Source organism: Mytilus edulis, chromosome 5 (genome assembly GCF_963676685.1).
Source record: "Mytilus edulis chromosome 5, xbMytEdul2.2, whole genome shotgun sequence".
Classification (NCBI taxonomy): Eukaryota; Metazoa; Mollusca; class Bivalvia; order Mytilida; family Mytilidae; genus Mytilus; species Mytilus edulis.
The window spans coordinates 17,856,502-17,867,990 of NC_092348.1; the positions used below are offsets into that span (position 1 = coordinate 17,856,502).

At 38.9% G+C, this 11,489-nt stretch overlaps 1 protein-coding gene across 3 annotated transcripts; it reads right to left on the reverse strand.

Annotated features, from left to right (window-relative positions):
• Positions 1-261: 261 nt before the first annotated feature.
• Positions 262-10,927, reverse strand: LOC139523123 (netrin receptor UNC5A-like). Of its 3 annotated transcripts, none has more exons than XR_011664560.1 (3): positions 10,801-10,927; positions 2,083-2,247; positions 262-1,112 (listed from the first exon to the last, which is right to left on the reverse strand). XR_011664560.1 is itself a non-coding variant. In XM_071316908.1 (3 exons), the coding sequence occupies exons 1-3, from the start codon at positions 10,301-10,303 to the stop codon at positions 796-798; spliced, it is 627 nt and encodes a 208-aa protein (XP_071173009.1). In that variant the 5' UTR covers positions 10,304-10,409; the 3' UTR covers positions 262-795. The 3 variants fall into 3 exon arrangements, 2 of the variants coding, with proteins under 2 accessions (XP_071173009.1, XP_071173010.1); XM_071316908.1 differs by lacking the exon at positions 10,801-10,927 and adding an exon at positions 10,159-10,409; XM_071316909.1 differs by lacking the exon at positions 10,801-10,927 and adding an exon at positions 2,845-4,319.
• Between the last annotated feature and the right edge of the window lie 562 nt (positions 10,928-11,489).

An 11,489-nucleotide genomic window follows, 5' to 3' on the forward strand; every position in this document is an offset into this window, starting at 1 on the left:
ACTTAAACAGGGTACTTTTATTTAAAATAACACATATACAAAATCTTAAGTCAATACGAACATAATCGGAAAATCTTTTTTCAAATTTTGTGACGCAGATTCGCTCATCTAAAATTGGTAGGAAAACATCGAGAAGAAGTTACGAATTTGAGACAAATTCATCTCCTTGAAATTAGAAGAATTCTGACTATTTTCTCAAACATAATAAATCACGAGGGCGAAACTTGCCTGACGATGTGTACGGTTGAAATTACAACAGTATGTAGTCAAATTATATTAAAATCGTTAAAGGTGACACAACATAAAAATAACATAAATCAATATCATAAAATAAATAACAGTATAAATATTTTTATAAAGGATCATGAACCATCAAACAACAAAGTGTTGAAATTAGCTTATCTGGACCGTTAACACTTACTGGTGCTCAAGACAAAACATGTTGTAATAAAACTGAACTCTACGGCAGTCATAAACAAAGAAGAGACAACATGGTAGTAACTAGGACCAATTGAAGACACAAATTTTCATCTATCAAACAGGTTTTCTGTAACGGTTAACCAAATGATGATACAGTTCTTAAAATTGTTGAACAAATCACTTCAGTGTATCTGTAAAGCAACATCGATTCTACAGCTTTTTTGTACGACTTACACATGTAGTCTTCATTCAAAAAATCATTAACATGAACACAAATTTATTCACTCATATTTTTCAACCTCCGTATTAGAACACCGTAAACGCATTTAAAACAATAAAAAAACTGTTAAAAGACTTACTTTGTTCATCAGATTCCTATTGAGCATTTGCAAGTTGTGCCGACTTTCTTGAACAAACTTTTCTGTAAATAGTTGCTACAACGGCGAAAACACGTGGAGCGTCCACAACAATAATCATTACCAATGGAATCACTAACAGAGCGACACCTACATAACCTACGGATGCAGCAGACAGTCTATCGTCACGTGCTGATATGCGTTTTCTGATAGTAGCAGATATGTTTTTCGAGTCGATGGTTAAGTTGTTCTTCATTTCATTTATCTCGTCCTTCATAATGTCTTTAAGATCATTCTGTGTTAGGTTAAGCTCTTTCAAATGTCCCCATTTATAAACTGAATTAGAATAAAATCAAATAATATTTAATAATAATGAACCCGGAGTGAGATGGTGTATACTTTTTCCAGACGAAGAGTAAACCCAAACACGCTTGAACATTAAAAGGTGTACCTTACTTTCCCGTTTTATTTTATATTATTTCCAAGAGATTTTTTCTCATTTTAGAGATTTGTTTTTAGGTGCAATTATAATGCTTTGGAGAGATCAATCTTTTGTCTTTCGGTGTATTTGTTTACAACGGAATTTAGGCTTATGCAAAAAGATCTAAATGTATTGGATCTTCAACAATCGAGTGTTTCAAGAAGATGTTTCTCCAATATTTAGATTTACATCTTACGTAAGATTCAAAAACAATAAATAATGCACTTGCATTAAACTTTTAACGGCCATATAAACAAATGTATACCGAAGTATACCAACTTGGACATTTTTACCTTCTCTAATAAAGTGTTCCATTATGTTGGGTTTATTTCAACAGGGTATCAATCAGCCTACAAGGCATATGTGAACAATTGTGTTATTGTTAAGTGCTCAAGAACCGCATGTAAATTTTATGTATACTTAACTATTTATACTTTGTGTCTAATACTGTATTAACATCTATTCTTTCTCACTAAGAAATTTCATTATGTAGGCAGCATCATTTGAATAAAGAAACAAATCGGGAAGAAGAGGCGCACATTTATTTCCCATTGCAAGGTCGATTGTTTGTTAAAATAACGTCCTTTAAACGTGACAAATGTGTTGTCTACGTAGAAATCCAGCATCTCGATAATGTAAATTTCATACAATTTGTTATTTGAATCTAACGTATTTTATTAAAGTAAGATGCATTCCTCCCTAAAACATGAAACTTTTATCTTCGTATTGAATGATTTGACATACACACTTATTTCTAAAACAGATCAAAATAAACGACTGATTTTACATATTTTTAACCGCTTATTTATAAAGTTTAAACGATACCTGGACACTCTTTTGTGTGACAATGCACCTTGTTTAGAATGTCACCGAGACATGTTTCTCCGCCATTTGTTGGCGCTGGATTATTGCATCGTCTTCGCCTTAATTGCGTCCCGTTGCCACAGGAAGTTGAGCAGTGACCATCATCCTCCCAACAGCTCCATGATCCTACAAATATTTCAGATAATCATTTCAAACAATTAATATTGTCTTTCAAAATCAAAAGATACGAATTAAAAGTGATTTTTTTTAAATTATAAATTGTGGGTTCATATTCTGTGCCAACAAAAACACAATATAACGTATTTTTTAAGCTTCATTCAATTTTGACTTAAATTGCTTCACTTTGGATTATATCAATGATATAAACTTTAGTTTTCGATTTTCATTTTTTGGTATTGTTTATTATGCTGAGCCGGACTCAACTAGTTTAACCAGGTGACTGCAATCGCAATCTCGATGAAGATATAAAGAACACAACTTGTTTGAAATTGTAATTATAAATTCCACCAGAAAGGTTTACATGATAGTCAGTAGATTGGTAAACTGAAAGAAATAAAAATACAATATTTTACAATGTGTACGAATTAAATATGAATGTTAAATACAAGATTATTAATCGGGTCAAAAACGAAAGTAGAATTTACAGTTCATTTCTCGGAAATAAATAACTTACAGTTCGTATGTATTTATAAACCACTTATCCAAAAATAACGGAGTTAAAACAGATTAATTTATCACAGTTTATGATTGAATCAAACGTACTTGACAGTGGTATGTCTCGATTTCCGTAGGAAGTGTAAATGTCGTCCATTTTCCATGTGTTGAAATATTGAAGCAGACGGTGTCACAGAAATTAAAGGTAGTCGATAATACGGTGATTTGAGTAATCGGTCCAGTTCAATTTGTTCCGGATAAATATGAAAACATGTAATAAACATTGAATGTGAAACAGAATACTCCCCGTCTGAAATCTATCTGATATCACTATTCCATAAAATATAACACATGTGAATGTCCTATCTAAATCCAATATATATATACATACACATAATTACACATGGTTGTTCTCTACGAGAAGAATCATGTCCACGATAGGGCGTGTGTAGGTTGTGACTTTTCCGTTAACGATTACTCGCACTTCTGCTTTTCGGACATGTTCGTCTGAACTTTTAAATGAGTTCACTATAATTCCAACGGGCCATTGGGTACGGCAAAGGTTTTTGTCCTTTAGAAGAATGACGTCTCCTTCGATGAGATCACGACGATCTTCGGTCAATTTTCGTCGTTGTTGTAGTAACGGCAGGTACTCTTTCCTCCAACGGGACCAGAAAACACTGGCAAGAGCCTGTACTCGTCTCCATTCGGCAAGACATAGATCTCGTTAATCGAATTCTCCAAGATGATCTGAGGTGAATATGTAGTCGGTTTTCTGTGTCAATAACATAGCCGGAGTTAATATTAACGGATTCTCTGGATCTGTTGATACCGGTACCAGAGGTCTAGAGTTCACTATTGCTGAAACTTCTGCCATTAGTGTGTTGAGCACGACATGCGTAAGGTTTCTTCAGGCTGCATTTAGAAGCATATAATCAAGAATTCTCCTGGTGATACCAATCATTCTCTCCCAGGCTCCACCCATGTGGGACGAATGCGGCGGATTGAAAATCCAAGTTGTACCAGAATTGTACAGAAAGTTCTTGAAGGGTCCATCTTCAACGTTGATTGAGTCAATCTTTAAATCATCGATTGCGCCAATAAAGTTTGTTCCACGGTCGGATTGGAAAATTTTAACTTGACCTCTTATAGCGGCGAATCTTCTGACGGCGTTTATAAAGGCTGAAGAGCTCATTTCCTCGATTAGTTCGATGTGAACAGCTCTAGTCACTAAGCATGTGAAAAGAATTGCCCAAAGTTTTGAGTTTGCGTATCCACCATGTGTTTTACGTGAAACAATTGTCCAGGGTCCAAATGTGTCTATTCCAACGTTGGTAAACGGAGGTGACGGTTCAAGACGGTCCTCAGCTGGCAAATCAGACATGCTTTGACACTCAGTTTTTCCTCTTAGTTTGCGGCATGTCATACATTTGTGAATGAGAGAAGAGATCAAGCGCTTTGCTCCGACGATCCAGAATCCTGCGGATCGAATCGCTCCCTCTGTGAAGTGGCGACCTTGATGTTTTATCTTGTCATGGTAGTGTCGGACTAATAATGTCGCTATATGATGGCGTCTAGGGACGATCAATGGTTTCTTTTTACGGAGGTTTAAGTCAGATTTAGCAATACGACCTCCTACTCGTAATAGTCCTCGTTCGTCCAAACACGGATTTAAGTAAGCTATCGGGCTCCGCTTATGAATTTGTTCCCGACGTTTAATGCAATCTATTTCTTCTCCGTAAACTTCAAATTGAGCAGATATTAAGATGAAATTTTCGGCATTCGAAAATCCTTCCAGAAAATTCACTGGTGCTGCTTGTTTTGACCCGTGTAAACGGGAGAAACGTTCTAAAAAGACTATCGCTCGCACAAGTGATGTCCAGTTTGAGAATCTTTTGAATCTTTCAGTTCCGATACCTTTAAGTGTGGCAAATGTTTTTGCAACATTAACAGTTGCACGAATTTCTCCATCTTCCTCTGGATCTATTAGCTGATATATGTCCTCAGCATTCTTCTGTTCTGAGGAAAGAAGTTGTCTTGGTCACAATAACCATTCACTGTTATGAATTTCGTGGGCTGGTACGGACCTTGTTCCCGAATCTGCGGGATTACGGTAAGTTGGTACGTAATTCCATTGACTTGGAGAGCTAAATTTCCTTATTTTCTCTACTCTATTGGCGACATAGATAAAGAACATTCTTGTCTCATTACTGGTGTAACCTAAGACAACTTTACTGTCTGTGTAGAATTTCACGGTGCCTATATGTAAATCTAAATTATCCACAATGGTTTGTGTAATCTCATGATCAACTGCTAATACAGCAGCAGATAATTCAAGTCGTGGAATAGTGTGACCACTCATTAGTGCAACTTTAGCTTTCCCAAGAATGAACCCTATGTTAGGTTCACCACTACTGTCGGTCGTGCGTAGATATGCAACAGCTGCTATGGCTTTTTCTGATGCATCAGAGAAGACATTCAACTCCTTTGTGGCTGTTTTGCTGTGATACGGCACGTAAGTACGTGGAATGCGCAATGTTTCGATAGCATTTAAAGTATCTCTCCAAGATTTCCACTCAGCTGCTGTGTCATCAGAGAGAGGTTGGTCCCAGTCGACGGTTTCTGATACTATTTTCCCTAATAGTAGTTTCCCTTTTATAATCACAGGAGCCAAAAATCCAAGAGGATCGTAGAGACTGTTTATCGTCGATAAATTTCCTCTCCGAGTTATTGGTTTGTTTTCAGATGATAATTGAAATAAGAAATTGTCAGTGTTTACATCCCAACTGAGTCCAAGACTTCGTTGTAAGGGTTTGCTGTCGCATTCTAAGTCTAGATCTTTAAGATTTGAAGCCAAATCACTGGCATGAAATGCAGACATAACTTCCGCACAATTAGAGGCAAACTTGTGAAGGCGTAAGTTTCCATACTTTGCTAATGCCTGCTGTTTGTCCTTCATGAGCTTAACAGCTTCCTCTCTGGTAGGACATGACGTAAGACCGTCGTCAACGTAGAAGTCTCTTGTAACAAAGCTAGTCACGTGATAGCCGAACTCTTGTTCTGATGCCCGAGCTGCTTTTCTGAGTCCAAGCGTAGCAACGGCAGGTGACGGACTATTTAAAAAACATGAACTCTCATGCGGAATTCGACAAGGTTCTCTTGTAGGTCGTTGTTTTTATGCCATAAAAATCTCAGATAATTTCTGTGGTCTTTTCTCACTACAAAGCAGTGAAACATGTGTTGAACGTCTGCATTTACTGCGATTATTTCTTTCCGGAAACGCAGCAGTACTCCCAAGAGATCATTGGTCAAGTCTGTACCTGTTAGCAGGACGCTTTTGAGTGAAACTCCATTACATTTGGCGGAAGAATCAAACACACCCCTAATCTGATCGGGTTTCTTCGGGTAATAAACACCAAACAATGGTAAATACCAGCACTCTTCATGTTCGCCCAACGGTGGTGCGAGCTCTGCATGATTATTATCTAAGATTTTACTCATAAATGTAAGAAAATGTTCCCGCTTTACTGGGTTTCTATTCAGACTGGCGTCTAACATGTTAGCACGATGAAGATCCTGTGGTTTGTTGCTTGGCAATGGCTGTCTTGGCACTCGGAACGGTAACGGTACTACCCAACTTCCTTCCGAGTCTCTGACAAATTCGTTGTGCATCTGTTTCATGAACATTTTGTCTTCATATGACTTTCCAGGCTTATCATCGTCCTTTGTTTTTTCAAAGAGTGGCGATTGTAAATCTTTCTTAATGCGGGGTTCACACATTGCCGATTATTGCTCCCGTTTGAGATCAGACAGCGATACGACACGAAAAGTGAAAAAGTCGGATTAGTATCCTAAGTTATCTGGAATGTCCTATTATTGTCTGAACGCAGTCGTTTTAGTTCGTAACAGATTCCTACTGGTCGGGAAGGGTCCGAATAGTTCGGCAAAGCACCCCGACAGTGAGGTGCGTCCCGTAACATTCGGGGAAACTCAGCCGATTTTGTCTAGTCGGATTACAATCGTGCCTATGTCGTGACAGCTTCTGCTGTATCGGATCGAATTCCTAACAATGTTCTGTGTATTCGGGACGGTGTCCTGTGGAAAAGGAATGATCTGGAGAAGTCCCGGAAATAACAGAATACAATACGACTGAGACCAGACAAAGCCGTTTGCAATGCGATAGAGCGGACCGTGATAGGATTACGTTCCGAAAGTACCTGATCATCCCGAGTATGCCGACAGTTTTCGAACGGATAACTTCCGTCAGCGTCGGTTCACTGTCTTGTCACTATCTGATCTCTGTCGGATTACATTCGGTAGAATCGGGACGCAGTCGTGACAGACTCGGACGAATTTTACCTTGCGAAAGATACAAATCGGATTTCCATCCACGATTCACAGGATCTTGATCAGACTTTTGACAAATTTTAATCGGGAATGGTCCTGTCAAGGACGAAGGTAAAAATCGTGAATGTGTGACCCCAGCTTAACGGGGTCTGTGTAGTTTTCCCGAATGTCAAATTTGCTTGTACATGGTTGAAACGTTGAAGGTTGTCCTGTAGGTAAAATGTTAGTTATTTTGACATTTAACTCAAGAGGCACATGCTGCTTGTTAATGCAAGTTTCTCCTATCACTACCCAACCCAGTTTCAATTGTTGTGCATATGGACTTCTGGGTGGTCCTATGCGCTGGTCAAGGACATGGTGTGCCTCTATAAGGTCTCTGCCAATTAAGAGAAGAATTTGGCAATTTTCCTCTATTGGTGGAATGCTAGCCCTAAGTTCTCTTAAATGAGGGTGGTGCATTGTAACTTCAGGAGTAGGTATTTCGTCCCTATTATTGGGAACATGATCACATTCAATCAGTACAGGAAGATCAAAATTGTCATTACCATTGATTGATTCCATGACGAAACCTGTTCCTCTTTTCCCGGAAATGACTACTTTGCCGGAGCATGTTGATAGAGTATAGTTCTCCGGTTTATCCTTGACGTCGAAAAGATAAAAGAATTCGGGCGATGCTAGTGACCGGTTGCTTTGGTCATCAATGATGGCGTACATGCGAATAACTTTGTACTGGTTATCTTTTTGATAAACATTCACAGGAAGTATTTAAGCACACGATTTCCCGCTATATGTATCTTTGCAGATCTCAGTACAGATAGAGTTAACTGATGTTGACTTATATGTAGTTTCAGCCGATTCTGTAGGCTTGCTTAGGTAAGCTAGACTGAGAACTTGCAAGTTGCTGTGGTCTAGTGATGTGTAGTGCGGTAGTGTGTTGTTTACTTCCACATTCTTTACAACTTATGCGTGCATTGCACTCCCGGCTTCTGTGTTTGGTAGAATCACACGCTTGTAACAGACATTGTTTTCTTTCAAAAGACCTTTGCGTTCCTCTATTGATTTGGCTCTGAACGCTCGACATTCAATTAAGGAATGCTTTGTATTGTGCAGAATACAAAGACCTTGTTTGCTGGCGTCTCCAAATTGCTGCTCAACCGCTGTTTTATGAGTACCAACTTTAGTCTTGGGGTAAGACGTGAACCTTGGCGCAGCACCTTTTGTATTTGGTGTGACCTTTGAACCAAAGATGAATCCATGATCGTTTTTAATTCTACTGATTTCACTGATGAATGCAGATAACTCTGTAAAAGGAGGAAAGGCAGCGCCGTGTTTAGATTTGTATCTAGACGCCCTTGTAATCAACTTTTCCTGAAGTCCATATGGTAATTTTTAAATAACAGGGTTTATTCCGGTCGGTGAATCAAAATAAGCTAGCAGACATCCCAGCTTGGGATTTTCCTTGTGGTATTCTATTTCTGATAGAATGTCAGACAGTTCATAAAGACGTGCGTTGTCCTTGTTCGTCAAGGTTGGGAATTTGTCAAGTTAACTCCTGAGAGAGGCTTCCAACATTTCTGGAGCACCATACCGCTCGTCAAGCCTCTTCCATAACCTTTGTATACCTATTGTAGGATTATTGGCGTTCGACGCTCTTATGCTTATGGGATGTTTAGCAGACTCAGGACCGAGCCACTTGATCAATAAATCAATCTGTTCCGAGTCAGATACTTGTAATTCGTCTGTCACGTTTTGAAAGCTTGCTTTCCATGTATGGAAGGATACTGCCCGATCGTTAAAGCTTGTTAATCGGGTGAAAAGCAGGTCCTTACGCAAGAGAAATCTAGTAGTCTCCGATGTTGGGTTGATTTGTTGCTGGTGTTCAACAGGGATCTCTTCTATTACGCCTTGTTTTTGGTGTGAAACAGGGATCTCTTCTATAACGTCTTGATTTGTGCGTAAGACAGGAATCGCTTCTTTAACACCCTGTTTTTGGTGTTCAGCAGGGATCTCATCTCAAAGGCCTAGTTTTTGTATGCCGGTTACTTATCCCAGATCTAGGTTAGAGGTGACTTCCGGTGACTTAGTATCGGAAGGCAAGACAGCAGATGTCTGTGACAGTAAGTTCAGTGCCACGGATGGCACGAACGCTGGTGCTTCGTGACTCAGCTCGATATGAACAGGAATTTGTTTTTTTCTTTTAAGGTCCTGTTACTTCCTTTACAGCAGTTGATACAGGAAGTTTATTTACGAAATCTTGCACGCACTGGAGCGGGTCTTCCTTTTCGTTAGGGAGATCACTAAACGCTTGGCTGTCGTCGTATTCCAGGATACGAGCCTCGGCTTCTGCGGCTGCAGCCTCTCTGCGTGCTTCTAGAAGGTTTAACTTGGCCTTCAGCTCGGCTTTTTCTCGGTTAACACGTGCAGCCTCTTGTTTGATTTGCGCTTTTCTGCGTATGGCCTCTTGTTCTGTCTCATGTTCCATATTAGCCTTTTTAAGTGTGGCTTCCTGTTCCATCTCAGCCTTTTTGCGCGCTGCTTCCTGTTCAATTTCAGATTGTCTGAACAGGGCTTGTTCCTCTATCATTGCCTCTTGTTGTAGGATAAGTGAATGTTGTTCAACAAAGACTATTTTTGATTTAGCGGCCTCTGCTTTGGCACGCTTCCTCCGTGCTAGACTTGACATGTCTGACACGTTAGAGCTACCGCTGTGTGAGGTTTCCTTACCCTTTGAGGTCTTTGTTTTAGTTGATTTAGCCTTAGTGAGGGCAAGGCGATGCTCGTGTAGAGATTCCATGGCCAGTTCCACTTTGGACAGACGAAGATCCAATGTGAGGTTACATGAGTCAATTTCTTTTTGACTGTCCAACGTTCTGGTCCTTTTTAGGAAGTCCAGATACTCGTCTGTGAGCCTACGATAATTTGTACAGGCTTTTACAAGATTGTCCTGATTTGTTAAGACTTGCTGAAGTTCATTGGGAGGTGGGGTGATTTCCAAAAACTGGGTTGTTATATCTGACCAAAGGGCCTCTAGTTCCTCACAGAACTTGTTACGTTTTTCTGTGTAAACGCCTTTACCTTTTTCTGGGAGGTCGCATACTCGCCTCGTCCCGGGATTTTCATCTACATGTGTGGTTATAGACGGATTCTCTATAGGTTCTTCAGTGACATCTCCCTCTGGGGGCTGAACCTCTTCCTGCTGTTCCGCATGACTGGGATCCATGATGTAAATCGGCAATGTTTGTTCAACGTTGTTGGTTTGCTGCCTAGGACGCACAAGCTGTGTTGCGTAGTGTCGATGTAACAGCTACGAACGATGCTCCGTTGTATTTCCTGTGTAGACAAGTTGTTGTCAATTTACTATGCTGAGCCGGACTCAACTAGTTTAACCAGGTGACTGCAATTGCAATCTCGATGAAGATATAACGAACACAACTTGTTTGAAATTGTAATTATAAATTCCACCAGAAAGGTTTACATGATAGTCAGTAGATTGGTAAACTGAAAGAAATAAAAATACAATATTTTACAATGTGTACGAATTAAATATGAATGATAAATACAAGATTATTAATCGAGTCAAAAACGAAAGTAGTATTTACAGTTCATTTCTCGGAAATAAATAACTTACAGTTCGTATGTATTTATAAACCACTTATCCAAAAATAACGGAGTTAAAACAGATTAATTTATCACAGTTTATGATTGAATCAAACGTACTTGACAGTGGTATGTCTCGATTTCCCTAGGAAGTTCAAATGTCGTCCATTTTCCATGTGTTGAAATATTGAAGCGGACGGTGTCACAGAAATTAAAGGTAGTCGATAATACGGTGATTTGAGAAATCCGTCCAGTTCAATTTGTTCCGGATAAATATGAAAACATGTAATGAACATTGAATGTGAAACAGAATATTTATAATTCTTTTTGAAATAAAATAAATTTATTATTTTTCAAAATTTCGTTTAAAGTCCATTCAATTTATTTTCATTATTTTCAATAGGTCTAATTCAAAAAGTAAAATAACAAAAATACCAAACTCCAGCGAAAATTCAAAACGGTTATTCAGTTATAAAATTCAAAAGCTCAAACAAATCCAACGAATAGAATGAAAGAGGGACGAGAGATACCAAAGGGACAGTCAAACTCATAAATCTAAAACAAACTGACAACGCCATGGCTAAAAATGAAAAAGACAAACAGAAAAACAATAGTACACATGACACAACATAGAAAACTAAAGAATAAACAACACGAACCCAAGTGCAACAGAACATTATACCTGGACAACCACCTAGGTTGCAGTTTACGTATTGGACGTCTTTACCATCACAATATGGAGCATCACGACCTGGTAATGGATTATCACACCTTCTTGTAACCACCTGATGTCCTTCGTCACAAGTTGT